Source organism: Dipodomys spectabilis, unplaced genomic scaffold, assembly GCF_019054845.1.
Source record: "Dipodomys spectabilis isolate Male_0828 unplaced genomic scaffold, ASM1905484v1 ptg000003l, whole genome shotgun sequence".
Taxonomy (NCBI): Eukaryota; Metazoa; Chordata; class Mammalia; order Rodentia; family Heteromyidae; genus Dipodomys; species Dipodomys spectabilis.
In genome coordinates, this window is record NW_024870680.1 from 4,332,649 (window position 1) to 4,356,482 (window position 23,834).

Below are 23,834 nucleotides of genomic sequence, written 5' to 3' on the forward strand. Positions count from 1 at the left end.
TAGAACTACTGGCTCCACTTTGTCTCGTGTGTGTGTGTGTGTGTGTGTGTGTGTGTGTGTGTGTGTGTGTGTGTGTGTGTGTGTGTGTATGTCTGTGTGTGTGTGTGTGTGTGTGTGTGTGTGTGTGTGTAGTTAACTGAAGATAGGAGTCTCAGAGGCTTTTCTGCACAGGCCGGCATTTATCTTTGATTCTTAGATCTCAGGCTCCTGAGTAGCTAGGATTATAGGCATGGGTTGCCAGTGTGAGTGTGTATGTATGTAGGTATTTATTAGGTATGTATGTATATATGTATTTATTTATTTATTTATGCTGGTTCTTGGGGCTTGAACTCTGGGCCTGGGAACTGTCCCTGAGCTCCTTTTGCTCAAGGCTAGTGCTCTACCACTTGAGCCACAGCTCTCCTTCTGGCTTTTTCTGTGATTAATTGAAGGTAAGAGTCTCATAGATTTTCATTCAGGCTGGCTTTGAACCTCGATCTTCTGATCTCAGCTTCCCGAATAGCTAAGATTGCAGGTATGAGCCACAGGTACCTGGCTTTGAGTGTGCACTTTTAAAGTGGAAGACAGTGCACTTTCATATATATTCTTTTCATATACATTTCATATACATTCTTTCATATACAACTTTCCACTTTTCTATATCTTACCCTCTCCAAGTAGTCTTCTGCGTTGAATTCAGTGAGTTAACATCTGATCTGCCTAAAGCTTAGTTTCTGTCCAAAGCTTGTCTTTCCTTCTAATTTTCTCTTTACTTACCCTCTATTCACCTCTCTTAAATATATTTTGATGGCTTTAGTTCTTTTCCTTCTTTGCAAATGTGTTACTATCTGATATGTGACACCTGTGTGACCTTGGATAAACCATTTGATATTGCTGAACCTTAGTTCTCTCATTTGTACAATAATACTATGACAGTTATTCCTCCTTGTTTTCTCTCTCTTGTAAGGTTGTGGTGATTGTGCTCCATTGTGAGGGTACATTGTAATCCCTCAAAACTGTGTGAACAGGATCTCTATTACTCTTTTGAGCCAAGATCTTGACAATAGAAACCAGGTCTTTCTGCTTAGTAGTTGGATTTGTTGTGCTGTGTTTAGTCTCAATCATAGGATACTATAAGAATCTTCACTAGCCATATAGACAAGGGCCTCATATCTAAAATATACTTAGAACTCAAAAAATTAAATCCTCAAAGAAACAACCACGCTATGAATCAGTGGGCTAAAGACTTAAAGAGAGACTTGTCTGAAGAGGGAATAAGAATGGCCAATAGACACATGAAGAAATGCTCAAAATAACACTGAGATTCCACCTCACCCCAGTTCGAATGGCTATAATCAGGAAATCTAATTAAACAACAGTGCTGGAGGGGATGTGGCTGAAAGGGAAAGCTACTACACTTTTGGGGGGGAGTGTAAACTCGTTCAGCTACTCTGGAAAGCAGTATGGAGGTTCCTCAAAAGACTACACATAGATCTCCCCTATGACCCAGCAGTCTCACTCTGGGCATTTACCCAAATGACCACAAACAAGACCACACTAAAGCTTCCAGCACAACTATGTTTATCACAGCATTATTCACCATAGCTAAGATATGGAACTAACCCAGATGCCCCTCAGTAGATGAATGGATCAAGAAAATATGATATATATATATATACACATATATATATGAATTTTATGCTTCCATCAAAAAGAACGACACTGCCTCATTTGTAAGGAAATGGAAAGATAGGAAAAATCATATTAAGTGAAGTAAGCCAGACCCAAAGAAACATAAGTCCCATGATTTCCCTTATTTGTAATAATAACTAGCATATGTCTAGGATAATCTTAGCAGATGAACAGAATAGCTCAATAGCTATGTACATATGACCATATAAGATGATGCTAAGTGAAATGAGCTCTAAGATATGGACACAATAAGTTTTTCTTTGTTGTTGTTGTTCTCAATGTACTAGGTGATTGCCTTTTCCTTTTGTGTTTTTCCCCTATGGTTTATCCCCTATTATCACTGTATTCGATTTTGGTATCCTATATGTATTGTGTATACATTTATCTGAACTAGGGAAGGGAAGGGTGAGACAAAGGACAAAGTGGGAACCTATCCAGCAGTGATACTCACAAGACAATATGTTGGAAATGAACTTTACAACTGGGGGGGGGGGTGATTAAAGGGGGAGGGAAAAATGAGGGAGGGGGTAACAACTTAGACAAGAAAGGTACTCACTGCCTTACTTATGTAATTGTAACCCCTCTGTACATCACCTTGACAATAAAATTTTTTAAAAAAGTATAGAATGAGAGAGGGACAGAAAAAAGGGAAGGAAGACTATTTTATGCCTTCCCCCTCCCCCATTATTGTTTTCTCCTCACTATAAGGGTATGAAACTTGTCTAGATTCTAAAAAGACATTTGCCCTGGACAGCAGTATGACTTATTTTTCTCCAATAGTCTACTTCACATCTCTTAGCTTGGTGGTACTGACATTTATTTTATCCAAAATTTTGATATATCATTATGTCCATGGGGAAAATAAAAACAAGAACTTGGAAGGTAACTGAAATATTCAAATTCAAACGCCTTATTTTGTAGGTGATATCATCAGATGGATGACTGAAACCAGAGATTTCTTAGTAGTGACAGAGTCGTGTCCAGTCTGTTTGTAGGCTGGCCATGACTGCTTAAGTGCCAGTGACCATTTGTGCTTGCCTTTGGAGGAGTCTTAAGGCCTTATTCAGATGATAAGGCTCTCCCTGAGATCAGTGCAAGGATTTTTGTTGTTCATGAAGAGTTAAGAAAAATGGATTTACTGATGATTCAACATCCACACTTTGAGTCTATTTATATATGTTACTAAATAGGGATCACACCAAGAGTAATAATCTATTTGTAACTGGGTGCATTATACATTGAGTTTAAGAGTGCTGTGCTGCAAAGCTTTGTGTTTTGGGTGTGCAGGACTCTGAGGGAAAGAATTCAGCCCTTATTGCATTTGGGTTCTTTTGCAGGGCACCATGTCTCTGGCCCTTTCTTTCACCTTTACCCCTGCTCTCCTTGGTGTGTCAATCAGAAATGGAACTTCCAACTCCAGTGCTTAGAAGCAGCATGGATTCAGGCAGGTCTGTTCACCTCCATGAACTTCAGTTTCCTTTCTGTAAGATGCAAGTGATCGTGCCCACTTGGCTGGTTTTTCTTATAGTGTATGTAATGATGGTCTGTTTCTGCCCCAGCTCTCCATCCATTCCAAGTGCTACCAATGCAGTAATTAGCATAAAAATTTTTTCAAGGGGAATGTGGCTTAGTGGTAGAGTGCTTGCCTAGTATGCATAAGCCCTGGGTTCAATTCCTTAGTACCACATAAACAGAAAAAGCCAGAAGTGGCACTGTGGCTCAAGTGGTAGAGTACTAGCCTTGAGCAAAAAAGAAGCTCAGAGACAGTGCCCAGGCCCCGAGTAAAAGTCCCAGAACTGGCAAAAAATTTTCAATAACATATGCACTTATGTTTAAAATATTATCAATATATAATAAAGCATTTTGGTTTTCTGTTCAATATCACATTCATTCTTCCATTCATTTGCATTTCCAAGGTTTGGTTAAGAATTTTCAGGCAGCTTTATAATTTATTCCTTTTGGAGGTGTTCTTTTCACTAGGTAAAAGAGAAAAGCTACCATGTTGGATATCATTTCTAACTTTAAATTGCCTTTTTAAGAATTGTGATTCCATTGGCTTAACGAGAGCTTTCATAGGGACACAGTAATGTATATTTTTCAACTGGGCAAAGATGATGTCACACTTCTGAATAGCTATACACATTTTTTCCTAATAAGGGAAAAGACTTAGAAATAACTTACTTTCTCATCTTTTGAATGAAAGAAAACCTTACAAAAATAAATTTTGCCCTTTGGAATATCACTGTGAAATGAATGTGGTACTTTGGGGGAATTTGGTACCCTATCACCACACACTGAATAGATTAGGTGCTGGAAAGGCTTCAGAGATGGGCGGCGTGATATCTCTGACTTTAAGATCTCAGGCTTGTCAGACAAATAAGTTATAATACAAAGTCCCATAGATCACAGAGCAAGAGCCTAACCCAACTTGTAAGGAAGGGTTAGCCTCATCTTCCCCAAAAGGTAAACAAGCTATGCATTGAAAGTTGAGGGATTTACAAAGCTCAGAAAGGACTTTGTATATACATCTCAAAGGCATAGAAGTGTGAGAAGTAGGTTTAAGGAGCTTCAAGCTTTTGCATGAGGGAAATGGAGAGGAAGGCACAGGGGCAGTGATCTGGAAGGGCCAATGAAACACTAGCGAGTTGAACTTACCTGAAGGCAGTGAGAGGCTGACCTTAGGTCAGAGCCCAGCACTTTATTTTATAGATGTTAAAACCTGAGAACAAGAATGGAGAGCTGAGTTTCTCTTGACCTTTTAGGTAATCAGTGCATGACTTTATGCAGCGGAGAGTCAGGGCAGAGGACCTTCACAATGAAATTTCAATGTTGACCTTGTGAAGGCAGATTCTCATAGGAACATTTGGCTAGGGATTTATTATGGGGACTGCATGGTTTGGGGTAATGACCCCAGCATGCCTTTTCTCATACTATTTCCTTTAAAGGAAAGTCCATTGCTAGCTAGAAATGTTCTTTGGCTATTTTTAGGCTGTGTGGTAGGGGGAATTAGTGGAATTCCTAAGGTCAGCTCCAGCTGTTTTCCTCCAAACGACCAGCTGAATATTTCATGAGATTTGCTCATTAGGGCTTTTATCCCTCTGTAAGGGATTGTACTGAATTGGAGTCAGGCTGGCTTGGGAAATAGACAAAGGGACTGGAGTTTGAGGAAAACGAAACTGGGCTGAGGTACTTGCTGCTGCCCATAAACTAATGTGATATTAATCACATTAAATGCAGACCTATGTACCTTCACATATAACGTGTCCTTCTGGAATCTGCCAGGCAGTTACACCATTTTATAATTACTATCATGCAGTAGTACCTCCTATTCAAGATCACCTCGCAGCCCTGTGTAGCTATCAAGCCCTGTCCTCAAAAGCCCTTAACAGGAGTTGAGGATTGGGGAAATTGCTCGTCGTTTTTTAGTATCTCCGTAGAACCCTACTTCTATTTTATCTTGGATATTATGTGAAGGCAGGTGAAGTAAAAGCATTCCTTATTTCATTATGAGTGTCTTCTTGGAGCTCATGCTGTGTTAGGAGGTGAACAGATAAATATAATTGTGTAATGTTTACCGTAGATGGTCTACAAAATGTCTTCCCTTAAATAGTCTCATTAGCTCCCTGTAGTGACTGAATAAGGGATGAGCAATGGTTAATCCCAGTTTTAGAGATGAGCAAAAAGAGATTCAGGTAAGTGCTATGTTGTTCCTAGTCACCAAACTAGTAAATGGGTGACTATATTTCAAACAAGATGTAGTGGCTTTAAGATTTAGGACTTTCCTCTTGGAACATAGCCAACAAGATTGGGGGGAAAATGACTTTATCTTTCAGCAGAAAAGTGGTTTAAGAAATGTCTTTAAAAGAAGGTAACTCTGTTTCATACTTAAGTGAGGAATGAAGGAGAATCCACAGCATGGATTTTTAAATATAATTAATCAAAGTAACATGTCTCACCAACTCTAGAACAGTAGTTGTTTGAGCTAGAACTTAATGACATTGAAAGATCAATCTACAATTGAAACCACTGTTGGTTGGGATAAATAATGCTTTAGTGGCCTTAACCAAAATTTCCATAAGAATTTTGTGTAAGTAGCACTAGTAATATCAGAAAGAGATCCAGTGTGCTTCTTTTCTATGCTATGAAATGTCTAAAGAAAACCCATCTTTAGTCTCTGGGGTATAGAAAACTTGGAGAGACACTCTCAACATTATATATTTTACTTGCTATTTAAAAGATTTTTTTTTCCAGCCAGGTGCTAGCTACTCAGGAGGCTGAAATCCGAGGATCATGGTTCAAAGCTACCCTAGGCAGGAAAGTCAATGAGACTCTTAACTCTAATTAACTTCCAAAGAGTAGATCTATAGTTCGAGTGATAGAGTGCTAAACTTGAGCAAAACCCAAACCACAACAAACATACAAAATAATCCCCTAAGCCAAAAAAAAATGAATGGAAGAAAGAGCCTCTTCAGTAAATGGTGCTGGCAAAATTGGTTAAACACCTGTAGAAAACTAAAGTTAGATCCTATATATCACCCTGTACCAGAATCAACTCCAAGTGGATCAAAGACCTCCAAGTAAAAGCAGACACCCTGAAAACATTACAGGAAGGAATAAGAGAAACTATAGGGTTCCCTGACACAGGCCGAAGTTTTCTTAATAAAGACCCAGAAACACAACAAATCAAAGAAAGGTTGGACAAATGGGATTGCATGAAGCTGCAGAGCTTCTGCATGGCAAAGGACATATCTAGTAAGATCAATAGAAAGCCCACGGACTGGGAGAAGATCTTCACTAGCTATACAACAGAAAGGCCTCCTATCTAAAATATACTTAGAACTCAAAAAATTAAATCCTCCAAAAACAAATCCTCAAAGAAACAACCTCCCCATCAACAAGTGGGCTAGACTTAGAGACTTCTCTGAAGAGGAAATAAGAATGGCCAATAGACACATGAAGAAATGCTCAACTTCTCTAGTAATAAAAGAAATGCAAATAAAAACAGCATTGAGAGTCCACTTCACAATCTAATAACAACAGATGCTGGAGGGATGTGCCAAAAGGGAACCCTACTGCTTTTTGGTGGGAGTATAAACTTGTTCAACTACTCTGGAAAGCATTATAGAGGTTTTTTTTAAAGACTCCACATAGAGCTCCCCTATGACCCAGAAATCCCACTTTTGGGCATTTTCCCAAATGAAAACAAACAAGGCCATACTAAAGCTACTAGCACAACTATGTTTATCGCAGCATTATTCACTATAGTTAAGATATGGAACCAACCCAGATGCCACTCAGTAGATAAGTGGATCAAGAAAATGTGATATTCTATGCTTCCATCAGAAAGAATGACACTGCCCCATTTGTTGGGAAATGGAAAGCCTTGGAAAAAATCATATTAAGTGAAGTAAGCCAGTCCCAAAGAAATTTAGGTCCCATGGTTTCCCTTATTTGCAATAATTAGTATATACATACAAACATATATGATAATCTTATCAGATGAGCTGAAAAGCTCTGAAGCTATGTACATATGCCCATGTAAGATAATGCCAAGATATGGACACAAGAGTTCTGTCTTTGTTGTTATTGTTTTAAATGCACTATGTGATGTTTTTATGTTTCCTTTGTATGTCCTTCCCCCTATGGTATATCCCCTGTTGTCACTGTACTTGATTCTGGTACCCTGCATCTTCTATATACATTTGTCTAATCTGGGGAGGGGAAGGGGAATAACCAAACGCTGAACCAAGTCACAGGATGACCCATTTCAACAATGATACCCACAGGACAGTATTTAGGAAATGAACTTTACAACTTCAAGTGGGGGTAGGAATGAGTGTGGGAGTCAGGGGAGGGAAGGGATAGTGCAACAACAAGGGAAGGGGTAAAAATGATCAACAAGTAATGTACTCGTTGCCTTACTGTTATAACTGTAACCCCTCTCTACAGCATTTTTGCAATAAAACAAAATAAAAACACTTCCCTAAGTTCTAGCCCCAGGAACACACACACAAAATTCTACTAATATGTGAGAAGTGCTAAAAGTGAAGTAGGTATTGAAGTGGGAATTTGATGCATTCATAAGTTTCAAAGATACTAATGTCTTGGTGAAGTGAATACTATCTTAAGGCACCTGTATATTGTATTATGGGATCACTTTGTATCAGAATCTGACTCTGGAGTCTGTGCTCTTTTGTACTTGATGTGTAGATAGGTGTTGGGAGGGCCTAGGGAAGAGGCAATATTATCAGCTTGAAGGAGGGGTATTTGTGAGGGGAAATGGGTCACAGGAGAGGTTTCATGTAAGAGATATTTAAGTTGAGACTTAATAAACAGATAAGGTTTGAATGTGTGCTGACACAAAGGAAACACATTCTAGATGGAGTGAATAGCTTGACCAAAGTTCTAGTGATGATGATGCAGATGGGGTGTACAGTGAATTGAAAGATTAAGAAGAAGCCCACAGAAGGTTGGAGAAGAGAGCCTTGATTGGAATTTTGGCATAGTCTGCCACCAGGAAATCCTGACGAATCACTTTCAAGGATGTGTTCAGTCCACAGGGACCAGGATGGAAACTGAGGACTCATACATGAAATACTTAAGTATTAGTGACCTATTTCCACTCTACCAAATTCAGTGGCTTAAAGAAACCAAAGTGGGGCTGGGAAGGTGGCTCAGTGGTAGAGTGCTTGCCTTGCATGCATGAGGCTTGGGTTCAATTCATCAGCCCCACATAAGCAAAAAAAGCCAGAAGTGGCGCTGTGGCTCCAGTGGTAGAGCACTAGCCTTGAGCTGAAGAGCTGAGGGACAGTACCCAGGCCCAGAGTTTAGGCCCCTGAACTGACAAAAATAAAAAAGAAGAAAGAAAGAAAAAAGAAAAGAAACATAAAGTGATTTTTTTAGCTGTAGAGGTCAAAAGACTGAAAATGAGCCAGCCTTACTGGCTAAAACCAAGAGTTCAGAAGAGCTTCTGGGGGTTCTATTTCTTTGTCTTTTCCAATTTCTAGAGGCTGCTTGCATTCCTTGGCTTATAGCCCCTTCTTCCATTGTTAAAACATAGTTGCAACCAGTTTTCACCCTCATATTTACTCTCTTCTTCTGACTGTCCTGCTGCCTTCATGTAAAGACCCCTGGGCCTGTCTAGATAATCTAGGACAACCTGTTCATCACAAGATCCTAAATTTAATCTCATCTATAAAGTTTCTTTTACTGTGTAAAACACCATATTTACAGGTTTCAGGAGCTGGGGTGTGAACATCTTTGGAAGACCATATTTCTTCTAAACATAGTAATAAATACATTTATGAAAGATAACCTATCAAGTATTTCTGTGCCATTCTTGAAATCTTTCTTGCCTCTCTTTTCTACCTCACATTACCACTATTCTCTTTTTTTCCATCTACTTCATTTATTCAATAAATTAGGCACCTGCTATATCGGTAGCTGCTAACAAAACAAGGATGAGAAGGTCTCTCTGCTTGTTAGTAAGAAGCAGAATTAGAAAAGAGAGGTTAATTCTGAACTAGAAACCAGGATGCCAGACTCTTGGCCTTCTTCTCTTCTTCCCCACTTTCTCTTCCCTTACCCCTTCCACTTCCCTTTTTTCCCTTCCCTTCCCTCCATTCGTCTCCTCTCTCCCCTTTCACTTTTCCCCTTCTCCTTCCCCTCCCTTTTCCTTTCCTCTCCTCCATTCCCCTTCCCATTCTTCCCTTCTCCCCCCCCCCCCCCCACACACTTATCTGTTTCCTTCTCTCTTCCTCTCCCCTCTACTCCTCTCCCTTCCCTTCTTCTGTCTTGATAGGTAGCCCAGGTCACCCCATGAACTCACCCTGTCTCAATCTTCTGCATGCTGAAATTAAATGTGTGCCTCATCATTCCTGGCTTGCTTTTGGTTTTCCAAAGCAGGGGTCAAAGCCTAAAATTGGAAGATTTAGAAGAAACTTTGATCATCAAAGAGTGGGATCTCCTCACCCAACTTCTCTCTTAATTAATCCTCAAAATTTTTTTTATATGCCCATAAGGTCTCCATAGTATTGGTATGTGTGAGGGTGTTTGTTGAAGCCAGAATCTGATTCTTCCTTAAAATGAAGTGGGAAGATGGAGATTGGAGAGATAAATGGGTAAAACAATTCATTCATTTGGAAAAGTGACTGAGTTGGTGAAATGCAGAGATTTTTTTAGTATGTGTTTATCAGGCCTTTGGTACATCCCAGACTGTTTTGCTTACAGCCAGATGTTATCCTTACAGTAACTCTGCAAGGTAGCTGGTGGCAAGACTGAGAAACATACCCTGAATCCTTAGAAGAACTGTCAGAGACCCAATAACCTCTCCTGTATGTTCTGATGTATCACAGTAGCCCTATGTCAGTGCATAGAAAATGGGCTGTGGTAGACAGTATTTGGTTTCAGAATACATCTCTCTTATACAATGGAAAGGATCAAGGAAGATTTTACACACACTCCATACCTTATAAAGCTTTACTGGGACAATGAATGACCTGAGCAGAGATTAGAGCAGGTCTGGAACTGGCATGAGGCAAGTGAAGTGCTTAGGGCACCAACACTTTGGAGACAAAATTTGTGTAACCATTGGAGCTGTACTTGGCAACCTTCTGAGTGTGTTTCCTTTGATTCTGTGCCCTAGTTACTTCTCTCTTAAGGAGATATTCATTGTCAGGGTGTTGAGCTCAGTGACATTGCTTTTTTGTTTTATGCCCTGGGTGCCTTGCTTGCCTCACCTCAGATTGTAGATTGGAACAGGTCCCACAAGGGGGAAAAGACCAATTAGTTCAGTGGTCTCAGCTCTTACTGAGTATTTTCCACAAAAGTAGAGAAGGTCCTACCTCAGAGAAGTGAAATAAAGATCACTGAGGAAGGAGAAGAGATCTGAGAGATTTTGTTTGTTTATTTGCTTTTATTTTATTTTTTCAGGAGATACTACTGTCTAGCTTGGTTTACGAATTTTGAGTTAGTGCATTTGGAGAGAGACTCACTATCCCAGGCTGGGTAGGAGTGTACATAATTGTACCCAAAGTGAGATTTCCTGTAGTCCTTTTAAAGTCAGAACTAGGGATAGTCACAGTTCAGTTAACTTTATGATTCTGGATTTAATTGCAGTGTAGTTAATAAATCAGCTGATTCCTCCACTGACTTCCTCTGAATTTGAAACTCAGAGGATAGCTAGGTCTAGAATTCATCTGTAAGGGCTGCTTTTTATCAGTGTGCCCAGTTCAGGAATGCTGTGAACTGCAGCCCGACTCACTTTTTAGCTCATTTTTTGAAATCTTTATTTACATAGGAATTTTCTATGTCCTGGGAGATTAAAGTGGTGTCCTCTGGGTTTTCTACCTCTGACATTGGACAGCTGTGCAGCCTTAACCAATTGGCCTAACCCTTTTTAGTCTCGCTTTTCTTATCTGGACAAAGAACTGGTTATGATTCTGTGATCCAGCTGTTACTTTTGTATGTTCTTAGCACAGCTGAACAACAATTGGTATATAGATGAGTGTGTTCAACTTTGACTAACTGCTATGCTTTTTACACAGAGCCATTTCTGACGTACTGGGAGTTTTGTAACTCGGAGTCCTAGACTTGGCCAAACATCCCAATCATGTGGGAACATTTTAGAAAATACAGACTCCTGGACCTTAGAAATGAAGGTTTTGGTTTATTAGTTCTTAAGTAATAGTTGTGAACCTGATGCTGATCAGCCAGATTTGGGCACCACTCTTTTATTGAAGCAATGGTGAATGTAATTAAAGGGATATCATTGCCAATGTAGACGCCTCTAAAAGTGTGAGGTTTTGTCAAAAGAGAGTAATTTTCAAGGATGCCTTCCCTTCCCCTCTAAGACCACATATAACTCCCCACTGCTCTTGTATTTGGTGTGGCTTTTTCGTTGTATTTAGTGTCCTTTAAAGATGTAATCTTCTGAGGACAGGCATTGTGCACACTATCAGAACTTTGAAGATATGGAACTATCCCTCTTCAGAGGGAACTTGCTCCATGGTGGAAGCTGGTACTCCAAGGAGAAAAGAAGTTTCTCTAAGGTGTCTGGAACCTAGGCAAGGATCCTGGCTTTTCACAAGCTTTGTAGGCAATAGGAGCCCATGACTGTGTTGGCTTTTACAGCAGCTCCACACAATACCAAGACAAACTCATTTCTGTGTCTCAAAACCCCTTCTTGATATGTTGTCAAAGGCAAGTCACACCTTTTGTTGACTGTCATCCCTTTTCTAGATTAGATATGAATTTTCAGCCTAGCTATGAGGTGTCAAATTAACTTTCAACTGCCCATTTCCTAGGCTCCTTTCTTACTTCGCTGTTAATTGTCTCTTGGAATGCTGACATGCCAGGAAAATAGAGATTAAAAGGACATTTCTAGCATGCTGATCAAGAATGACAAGTTCAGGTTCAGGTTCCTTCCCTTGACGTTTTAGGTCCATTGAGATCTGACTTTCATCACTATTTTCCATTTATACCTTATGCTCAAGATACCAGTCTTCTTTTTGAATGGTAATGCACTTTTATAGCCCAGTACTCTGCTCCAGAATGTCTACTCCCTTCTATAGTTTAGCCTTCCATGCTTGCCTCATTTTTCTTCCTAAATCCCCATGTCTCCCTCAACCCTCACATTGGTTTGTGCCTTCTTTGTTAGCATTTGCCAAGGGAGGGTTAGTTGTATGTTATGCTGTCTTCTTCACATGACCTATTAATCCTGCTCTTAGTTAGTGCTCAACTGAAATTTTGGATTCTATGGGTATTCTAAATTTAAACTTAAAGCCAGGAAATGGCAAACCTGAATTTGTTAAAAATCCAGGTTTTTCATTATGTTTGAATGTCAAATTTAGGAATAGGAGAACTATCACCTTTAATCTTTTTCTCCCTCCTCCCCCAGCTTTTTTGAGATTACCATGCCAATTTCTAGGAGATGTTAGCTGTTGGTAACCTCAGCCTGGAGCTGGGGAAATGAATGAAGTAGAAGCATGCTTCCACTTTTAGAAGAATCTTCCCCAAAGTGAAGGCCTTTGATCCTGAGCATGAAAGCCAGATTTGAATTTGCAGTTATTCCTCTATGGAAAATAAAACAGAAAAAAAGTGTACTCTTTTTATCCTATCTGTAGCTCTCATTTCTTCACTTTTTATAGATTCAGTTTATGCATTTTATTTATTTAATTTGTGTGGGGGGGGCGGCTATCTTGGACCAGACATGAGACAAGTATTCTCTCTTCTCAAGAGGTCCAATTTGGGCAAGGCATTAGGTTGAGTGATTTACATATTTGGTTGTTTTGTTTTTGTTTTTGGTGACAGCATCTTGGTATGTATATCAGGGTAATCTTGAACTCTTTGTAGACCCAGGGTAACTTCAAACTTGGGATTCTCCTGCCTTCACTTCCCAAGAGCTGGGATGACAAATACGATCTATTATACCCAGCTCCTTGGATTTTTTAAAACAAAGTGTTGCAAGTCCCAACCATGCAGAAAAAAGAAAATATTCCTGTTGGGAAATACACCTAGTTAGGGGAAAAGATGAAACTAGAATCCAAGTTTTCTTATTCTCTGCCTAGTTCTCTTTTATCCCTAGTATTCCCTCTCTGTCCATTTCTTCCTAATTATTTCCTATGGGCAGCATGCATTGGTGTTCAAAACATAGTGTGCTCTCCAATACAAACTTGCTAGAAACAGTAAAATGGAAGTAGACTTGTTTCCTGATAATGTGTGGGTGACATTTGCTTCATACATAAATACATTTCTGTGTGATCATTTAATGAACCATTCCAGTTAAGTTTAAACCTATGGACTATAGTAAGTATAGTCCATAGAATCTATACTATTCTAAGGTGTTAGTGGGCATGTATAAACACCTGCATGTTGACACAGGTGCCCCTCCCTCTCTCTTGGGGCTTGTTTTTTTTTCTATGTCTATCCATAAAACAAACCCAATGAACTCAATAGTTTTACTATTTCTAAACTTGCACCCAAGAGCATTCCAAGCTTTGAGCACCAAAGCATGTTGCTCAGAGTAAGTGAAACATACAGAGAGGGGGCATAGCAGGGTGAAAAGAGAACCCAAAAACTGGGATTCTAGTCTCATCTTTGCCCCTAACCATATATGTGGTCTTTCTGAAAAGGGAAGTGGTATCTAAGTAAAATATTAAGAACAATGTCTTCAGAATCTTAAGTCTTGGGTTCAAATTACATTCTTGTTGAGTAACCTTAGACGAGTTGTTTAATTCCATGAGCCAGCCAGTGTTCTCTTCTAAATGATGTCAAGAATACCTTTCTTCTTAAGTGGTCAGGGCGAAGAACTCATGTCATAAGCGTGAGGCACTTAGCACCACCTGCTCATTTTTCAGCCTAGAGAGAAAGGGAAGAAGAGATCATGAGAGGCTTAGAAAATGCTATGTGAAGAACAGTTGAAGGAAAGAAAAAGTTTATCTTCTTAACAAAGAAGACATAGGGGAAGTGTTAAGTCTTCCATCCTTTAAAGTTGTTATGTGAAAGGAAGCTCAAACATGGTTCCAGAGGACAGGGTGAAAGGAGCCAATTGTGGAACTTAACAGGCAGGTTTAGTCACAGTGCCAGGAGAGCCCGAGAAGGGGAGAGGTATGGCTAGGCATTGCAGTGTTAGCATTCACGCCCTACCAGCATGGGCCTGGAGAACTAATGCCCTCTGATCTGGCATCTGAAGGAGGGATTTTTCTGTTGGATGGATACAAGTAGGTTTCTGATTGTCATATTTAGTTTATTCTGTTCTCAGATTCTTCTGAACCACAGTGGAAAAAATATTCTATCCCCTTCTTCTGCCATTGTGACCCTGGACATTTACAAAGCATTTAGTTTGATGTGTGACAGAATTTGTGTCATCACTGGTGACGGGTCTTCATTGGTCAGGGCTCTTTTGGTAGGCTTTGTTCACCCCAACTCAAGAAGATTTGTACTTGCTCTCCTTCTACTTCTTCAAGTTTTCATTTTTGATGCTTTCTCTTTTGAAAAGCTCATTATGTGACAGTCATCACTAACATGAGTTTCCCTGCCCTTCCCTGAGGTCCATAGATACAACAGCTACTGGGGAAAGGAGTACAGGCTCTCTGGAACTCTCTTTTATACAGAACATACTGAGAAATAAATTGCTCTTGTAAAATAAGTTTTAACGTGGGTTTGGTCAGGTGAGACGATTGGGTTTGGAGCTTCAATTTCATGTTTTCTCTTTGCTTCTATCAAACACAAGTACCCACTATTTACAGTTTTGATTTTTCTCTTCAGCTCAATTTTTGGATAATTGACAAGGAGGAGCTCCAGTGGCGCAATCGGTTAGCACGCGGTACTTATAAGACAAGAAGAACATTGGCTTTTGTAGATGTGGTATGGCAAGGATGATATGAGGAAGTAGGAATTAAACAGTCCATATTTGAAGGTTTCACATTTCCTTTTGGTGCTGCTATTTCTAGTGCTACTTGTTATTCCATATTTGTCTCCTACAGAGCCTTACAATAATCTCTCTAAGGAAGATATCCAGGCCTAGAGAAGTCATGAGAGTTATTCAAACCTCAAAGTCTTATGCCGGATCTGGATCTAGTACCAGTTGATAATATGGATTTGACTTTCTTACTTATGGCCCCTGCAGCTAGGTTTGTGAGACTGTGGAAGTGGGAATGCCATCCTCTTCCAGCTAGATTAGTATATTTATTCAATTTCCATGGCTATTTTGAATGCAGGTACTGAGGATGTAAAGCACTCAGGGACACAAACCCTTGCTTATAACCTAATGCAGGACAAATGGACTAGACAGGGGTTTGCTACAATGAGATTAGTACTGTGACTGAGCAAGGCATGTGTTAATGAAACACCCAAGAGGGGCTTTGAAAGGCTTCTGTGTAGCTTCTGACACATAAATTGAGACCCAAGAGGAAAGGGAGTTCTAGGAGGAAAGAAAGGCATGAGGACCAAAGGAAGCAGAAATGTGCTTTAGCATAAGCAAAAGAGTTTACAGAGGAAAGAGATACTCGTTCACAGGCCACATTAAGGATTTCAGCGTTAGCTGCCATTAGCAATGGGAGCCTAAGAATGTCACCTTGTTGGATCAGAATTACAGAAAACCATTCAGTAGCATGTAGAGGATGAGTAGCACTGGATGCAAGAACTTGTAGCAGCTACTCCTTCTATGAACATGCTGGTCCCTGTGAGTCTGGGTATATTCACAGGTACCAGTATTTCTTTATGGCTACTGTTGAGAGGCTCTGCTGAGAATAACAGAAAAAAAATGAAATGTTTGCTCATTGTTTGGCCCTGAGTTTGCCCCATGCTGACTGCCAGCCATGCACTAGTAAGTCTTTTATGCTTAAGCAGAGAGTGAAAACCTACTGACAGAAGGATTTTGTTCCGCCATCTCAGTTTGGGGAATCAATGTGGAGAAGAGTACTAGAGGAGATGTCAACATTGTGGCTTATTCTAATAAAACTATTGACAAATGCTAGTCTCACTTGGTGGCAAACAACTCCTATGGCCTCATACTACTTATATGAAAGAAAGCACAGATAGAATCTGTGTCTACATCTTTGTGAGCATACCTGCAAAATCTCAAATACATAGGAGGTACTCAGTAAATATTGATTCCTTTTTCTTTTCTTTTCTTTTTTTTGCCAGTCCTAGGGCTTAAACTCAGAGCCTGGGCACTGTCCCTGAGCTTCTTTAACTCAAGGCTAGCACTCTATCTACCACTTGAGCCACAGTGCCACTTCCAGCTTTTTCTGCTTATATGGTACTGAGGAATTGAACCCAGGGCTTCATGCATGCTAGGCAAGCACTCAGCCACTAAGCCACATTCCTAGCCCTCCTTTTTCTTTTTCTTATTCTTCCTTAATGCTCCATCTCAGAGATGATATCTTATATTGCCTGACACTGTCTGACCCATTTCCTGTCTGCACTCCTCTTCCTGTTCTCCCGGCACACACTGTCCTACCAACACTGACCATCTGTGGTCATACTCCCACTTCAGAACCCTCTGATATCTGTGTGGTTTGTTCTCTCACCTTTCTCAAGGTTTTGTTCACCTGCCTCCTCAGTGAGGCCTACACTAACCACTCTTTTTTGTACCTGTATGCTGGTTCCTGGGTCTTGAAATCAAGGTCTGGGCACTGTCCCTGAGCTTTGTTGCTTAAGACTATAGCACTCTATCACTTGAGCCACAGCTCCACTTCTGGCTTTGGGGTGGTTAATTAGAGATAAGATTATCAGAGAGCTGGGCACCAGTGGCTCACACCTGTGATCCTAGCTACTTAGGAGGCTGAGATGTGAGGATCACAGTTAGAAGCCAGCCCAGGCAGGAAAGTCCATAAGACTCTTATCTGCCAGAAAACCAGAAGTGATGCTGTGGCTCAAAATGGTAGAATGTTAGCCTTGAGCAAAAATGCTCAAAAACAGTGCCCAGACCCTAAGTTCAAGCCCCATGGCTGAGAAAAAAAAAAGTCTCACAGACTTTCCTGCCCAGACTGGCTTTGATCTGTAATGCTCAGATCTCAGCCTCCTCAGTAGCTAAGATTGATTTTAGGTATGGCTATACTAACAACACTTTTTGTTTTCATTTTCATTTATTATTATTATAAAGGGGTTATAATTTCATAAGCCAGGTAATAAGAACATTTCTTTCTTTCTTTTTCTTTTTCTTTTTTTTTGTTGGTCATGGGGCTTAAATTATGAGCCTGGGCGCTGTCCCTCAGCTCTTCAGCTCAAGGCTAGTACTCTACCACTTGAGCCACAGTACCACTGCCGGTTTTCTGAGTGGTTAATTGGAGATAAGAGTCTCATGGCCTTTCCTGCCCAGGCTGGCTTTGAACCACAATCTTCAGATCTCAACCTTCTGAGTATCTAGGATTACAGGCATGAGCCACCAGCACCTGACTTATAAGTACATTTCTTTTTGGACAGTGTTACCCCTTCCTTCACTCTCTCCCAGTTTTTCTCTCCCATCCCTACCCACAGGTTGTATAGTTAATTTTCCATTAACCACCCTTTAAGGTTCAATTTGCCTCACTTCTCCATGCTTTCTCTTCCCAGCTGTTTTTCTCCTTAGCTCTTATCACCTTCCAATGTGTTACAGTTTGAATTACTTAGATTTTTTTAAAATAAAAATTAGTTTTTATTGAATTCAATCACATCTTACATCACATGTAAGTTCCACAAAGGCAGAAAGCTTTTTCTGTGATATTCATTGCAGCATCACCAGTGCTTGAATAGTGTCAGGTGATCGAATGAATGAATGAATGGATGAATGAATGAAATATTCCCTAGCAACCAGTTAGATGTCACCCAGAATAGTGGGAACTGTGTAAGCACAGGTACTAAAAGTTTCGATTTCCCTCTGAGTGCTTTCCTCAAATCTGCTTGGGTAGTGACTCCGAATTGAGTGGCTACCATTTGTTCAGAAAATAAGAATACTGTCCTTCCCTTAACAGCTAATCTAAGGGAAAAATTTTAACCCTTAAAAACTCATAAGCACAAGCACTAGTTAGTTCCTGTTCTACTTGAAGGTGTGGAAAACAACCAACATGTTTCCTTCAAAACCCTTCTAGTTACTACTTCTAGACCACTTAGGTTGTTTTTCTTCTTTGCTTTCTTCTGGTCCTCATGCCTTGAACTTTAAAACCATCACCTATGAAACCAGACAGTAGTAGAAGGCCTCAGTGGGGACAGATCCCAGAGTGTGGACAGTATCCATTTCCTTATCAGTCTTTTCTCACTGAGGAAGTTACCATACATGAAAGAAAGGAAAAATTGAGACTGTTGTCTCCTGGTAATGTTCAGTAGTTTTGCATAAGGTCCCTTCATTCATTTTCTCATTTATTCATAGTCAGAGATTCACAGGCTGAGAGCAGTCAATTACAGTGGTGAAGACATGTATGGAGAAGGCTTTTGTAGCAGGCAAGTTCCCACAAAACATATGTCACACAATGTTGGAACCTCAGTGGCTCCTATGTTTGCTCTTATGTCTGTAGGACAGCTACAGTAGCCCTGCTTCAGGTGGGCCAGAGGGATGGATGTGAAGAGTTAGAGACAATCATCTTTCACAGCCTTTAGCTCTGTCTATGGAAAGGAGAATGGGCTTCCTGGAGCAACCTTGGTCTGTCTTGGAGGATGAGTAGTTAGTTCCCAAGGCAAACAGGCAGGCAGTGATATATGCAAGAGATGGATTTTTTTCTTTTTTTTTTTTTTTTTTGTCGGTCATGGGGCTTGAACTCTGGGCCTGGGTGTTGTCCCTCAGTTCTTCAGCTCAAGGCTAGCACTCTACCACTTGAGCCACAGTGCTACTTCTGGTTTCTGATGGTTAATTGGAGGTAAGAGTCTCATGGTCTTTCCTGCCCAGGCTGGCTTTGAACTATAATGCTCAGATCTCAGACTCCTGAGTAGCTAGGTGTGACCCACTGGCACCTGGCAAGGGATGGAATTTTAAAAAAGAGATTGAACTATTATCTTAACATTTATTTAAGTAATAACTGTGAGCAGTATGCGAGAACTATGTCTTTCTTCCTTTCCCCCAGTTTTTATATACATACCAGGAAATGTTCAGAAATGAAGGGGGATAAGCTTGGTAGGTTCCTCTACACCTCCCAAAAGTTGGTCAACAAGGTAATGCTGACAATTGCCACTGCTCTCGAGTGCCTCTATCTAAAACTGGTTCTCTGCCCATGGCAGAGCACAACATACTCCAGTGAAGAGATGCACTTTGAATTTTCACTCCTGGTTCCTGACTTGACAACTGGAATCACATCTACCTGGTCTTACTGATCTTTAGAATTTTTTTTAAAGAGAGAACCATCCTTGACTCAGCTGGTTTATATCCTTGACTCAGGTAGATTATTAAACATTGATAGGCATTTTTATGAGTTCTTCATCTCAGCAGGCTGGAATTGGGTGGAAGCTTGTTCCCTGACCCATTTGCCATGTGCACAGGAAGCTGGCAGAACTGGTTCCTTCCAGCTCAAAGACCATCTCCTATCATTTGAAAATCTTGTAATATTGAGCAGTGCTGACAAGAACGGCCTCTCACTGTCTGCTGTTTGCTGTCTCATGACTCCCCAGGTCAGGGAGGCTCCAATGTTGCTGTCTCTCGTGGATCTGACGACGGGAGCCAAGAAAGGAGAGACTGTGTCTGAGACAGACTGGTCCAGAAAGAGAGCATACTAGGATGGGATGCTGCTGACCGCCCAAGCAAGAATTGCAATCTCCTCTTCCTAAGAGCCTCTACTCAAACCACTCCTAGACCACGACTACCTCATGGAAAGAGGATCTTTTTAGGATCTTGTTGTCAGCTGCCCAACACTTTTGCAAAGCCCAAACGAGACTTTTACCAACAATCTGAACAAGATAACATTTCACTTTTGCCTCCTTTTCATCTTCCTGGTTGTGCTCTTAGCTGTTTATCCCTGAGTATTGCAAGCCACATTTATTGCTATTATTTTTTGTGTACACTTTTCAAAATGATTGACTTAAGTTTCCTTACGGAGGAGGAACAAGAGGCCATTATGAAGGTTCTGCAGCGGGATGCTGCCCTGAAGAAGGCTGAAGAGGAGAGAGTCAGGTAAGAGGCGAAAAGAGTCTTCAGACTTCAGGGAAGGAAGAGGTGGACCATAGGAAAATAGAGTATATAAAAATTTCAACCATAAGTGGTAGTTTTGACTTGGAACCTAAACTTATGGGTTCCAATTTTAGGTTTGCTTCCTGCACAAACATTTTCCTCTGGTGTCTTTTAATTTACTCTTTTGGATGCCTGTCAGAAACAGATGTTGATTATAAACTTAGGCTGGGTGTGGTTTGTAGTCCCAGATACTCAGGAGGCTGAAATAGGATTGCCTGAGCCCTTGAATCTGTGATCAGCTGCAGCAACAGAGTGAGACCCCATGTCAAAGGCAAAACAAAACAAATGGAACCAAACAAACAAGTACTCTATACTCCTTCAACTTATTAAATTAAAAATGGAACATATACAAAAACATATTTCTTAGCTGGGTGCTGGTGACTCATGCCAATAATCCTAGCTGCTACTCAGGAGTCTGAGATCTGAGAATTGTGGTTCAAAGCCAGCCCAGGCAGGAAAGGCCATGAAGTGGAAATTAACCACTAGAAAACCAGAAGTGGTGCTATGGCTCAAGTGGTAGAGCCCAAGCCTTGAGCTGAAGAGCTGAGGGACAGCACTGAGGCCCAGAGTTCAGGTCCCATGACCACCACCACCACACACACACACACATACACACACACACACACACACACACACACACACACATATGTATGTATGTATGTATGTATATATATTTCTCACCCCCACACCCATATGTATGTGTTTGAGACAAGGCTTCACTGTGTCACCCAGGCTGGTCTTGAACTTGGGATCCTCTTGTCTCAGTCTCCTAGGATTCCAAGCATATGTCACACCTGGCTACAAGCATGTGTGCATATTTTTATATCCACTTCATAAAGTAGTTTTGAGGTACTAAATCATGTGCTATAATGTTCTTTGGTTTCTAAAATTTTAGAGAGAAAAAACTCATAGTTTTGCATATTTTTTAGAAATACTGGAATTGGTTTTAATAGCGAAATTAAAATACTCTGATCAAGTCAAATTTTCATTTGGTTCAAACCCAGGGAGAAGAATAGTAACTCTGACACACAAGCCTTGTTAGGAGGAACATGTCAATATTCCTATAGCTTTTGCTCACCTTTGCAGTAGAAAGAGCATAGACAAAGTCACTGACTAACTGGGCTTAGTCCATTTGCTGTCTTTGTAATCTTGTGCTATGGAGGCAGTGAAAGGTTTTCTACATGGGAATTATTAGTATTAACTTTGTGCTTCTCATCCCAGGAGTTACTCAAAAGGAGCGTAAATTGTATTCTTACATCCTAAAGCACAAGGACCATGAATAGTGGATTTATTTGCACCATTTCCTATAGCTTGGCCATATATATTGAACACGCTTTGTGAAAGAACACACTGAAAATAACTTTGAGTACTAAATAATGTCTGATTATTGCTACTGATAACTATGATGTTTAATAAGATATAAAGGCCTCAATGTTCTCATTCTTTTTTCTTCTTCCTTTTCTCTTCCTCCTCCTCCTTTTTCCTTCTCCTCCTCCTCTTCCTCCTCCTCTTCCTCCTCCTCTTCCTCTTAAAAGCAAATTTTAATCAGCTTCATAAAAATCATCCTTAAAATAAAAAGAAAAGAAAGAAAAAACAGCAAAAAAGAAAGAAAAGCCCCACGACTGACCGGGAAAAAAAAATGTCCTTGTAGCTGCCCCAGGATAGGCCCTCTTGCTCAGCAGGTTGCTGGTGACAGTTTCACCCACATTGGGGTGGTTCCTCTGCATGCCACCAACATCCGAGTGACAGTACATCTGCTCCCTTGGCAAGGATTGGGCCAGCTATTTAAGGGCTTCCAACTGGAAGTGTACCTTAGGCACTCTTAGGCCCATTATTTTTATGAGCTCACACACTGCTAGGTAGTAAGGTATAGTGGGATATAATTACCCCCTATTCAGCTTAATGTCTGAGGAAGTCAACTTTGAGACCCATCAGATGAATTGCTCAAGATCACAAAGCCAGTAGGTATCAGCATGAGGGTGAAATTGCGCTCTAATGGCTTCACATACTCATGGTATACTCTACTTCCTCTTCTGACATCTAACAATGGAGAAGGGAATCATGCTCATCTCTATGAGTCACTTGCGGCGCTCCCTGGACCTGCATGGAGCATTACACCCCACTCTCAGCAAGTACTCTACCTTTGAACAGTTTCCCCAGGAGCAGCAGAGAGCTGACATTAATCCAGCCATCAGAGCCTCTGGGTAGCCTTAATCTTCACACATTCACAGTTTATGGAGGTCTTTCATGAATGTTATCCTCTTATGTTTCTCATAGCAACCCCAAGGTTTGTCAAGGCCAGGATTGTTACACACATACACACAGCAAAATCCAAGAGTTCCTTGGCAGACTTGGTTTTGCACACTCTCCTTTCTTCTTTGTTTCTGAAGTGCCCTAGCAACTGCCAAAAATTTAGCCCCTGCTCCCTCCTTTCTCCTCCCTCCTCCCTCCTCCCTCCTCCCTCCTCCCTCCCCCTCCCCCTCCCCCTCCCCCTCCTCCTCCTCCTCCTTCTTCTTCTTGAAGAACCCTTGAGGTGGTGACAAATCTAGGGAGTTAAGCCTTGTCTACAACACTACTCCAAGGAGCTTTCAAATTGGCACCACACATCTCTTGTGGACTTGGCCATGATCCAGGAATTGGCCAGGACACTAAGACTATTAAGGAGTGCCAGTGTGGCAGGTGGGTATGAAACAATGGCTTGCAATACTGAGAGTCTAACCCATAATATGTTCACACAAGGAGAACCTTGCTGTGTCCCATTTTTCTCTGGAACTGAAGGGTCTCTGGGATCATATTCTTTTCCCACATCATTTTCCATGCTCCTATTCTGCTTCTGGACCAAAATTGGGTCTCTGAACTACTTGATGGGTTTTATCTTAGAAGCTCCTGTGCCATCCTTTGGCTATTTGTCTTTACCTCTTCTACAAGTTAAGCTTGACAGATCAGAAATTGAGACTTTGGATTCCTATCAGTCATTTTATAGGTTAAAGCCCAGAAAGGAGAAATGACTTGTCTAGGGTCAAAAGTTAGATGTGCCAAAGCCATACAAAGAAAAGCTCTTGGTTTAGTGCCTTTTCTTCTGCCCCAGGCAGCTTGTTGCAATTTTCCTTCCAGAACAGAACAGTAAGAGCTCACTCATGACACAGGGAAAGAACTCCCCTGTGTGGACATTAAAGTTAAATCCCAGCTCTACTTCCAATCATCTGTGGCTCACTGGACAATTTATTTAACCTCTCTGAGCCCCAACTCAGAGATTAGGTATGACTGTAATACCAAATTCAAAAGTTTGAAGTCAGTTTTAAGTATAATAATTTTTAATCTTCCTGACATGTTAGTTAGTGAGTACATTTTAATCCATTTATTCAACACGCAATCTGTGCTTTTATAGAACAGAAGACTGTAGTTAACAATCTGATTCTCTAGCAGGGAAATAATTCTAAAACTAATTACTTAATGTAGTGAAATTGAATAGAGCACCTTTTAAGTACAAGGAACTGCTTTGGGCAGTGATGTAAAGTGAGTTTCTAGG

The 23,834-nt window shown here is 40.7% G+C and overlaps 1 protein-coding gene across 10 annotated transcripts in view; it reads left to right on the forward strand.

Moving 5' to 3' along the window:
* The first annotated feature begins 19,769 nt into the window (after positions 1-19,769).
* The window catches only part of Sytl2 (synaptotagmin like 2), a 67,256-nt gene continuing 63,191 nt past the window's right edge, over positions 19,770-23,834 (forward strand). For 5 of the 10 annotated variants that reach the window (XM_042688471.1, XM_042688498.1, XM_042688481.1 and 2 more), the window contains exon 1: positions 19,791-20,248. In XM_042688471.1, the coding sequence (XP_042544405.1) occupies positions 20,148-20,248 (101 nt within the window). In that variant the 5' untranslated portion in view covers positions 19,791-20,147. Of the gene's footprint in view, positions 20,249-23,834 lie in introns of all 10 variants that reach the window. The other 5 variants (XM_042688443.1, XM_042688462.1, XM_042688435.1 and 2 more) reach the window with 3 other exon arrangements.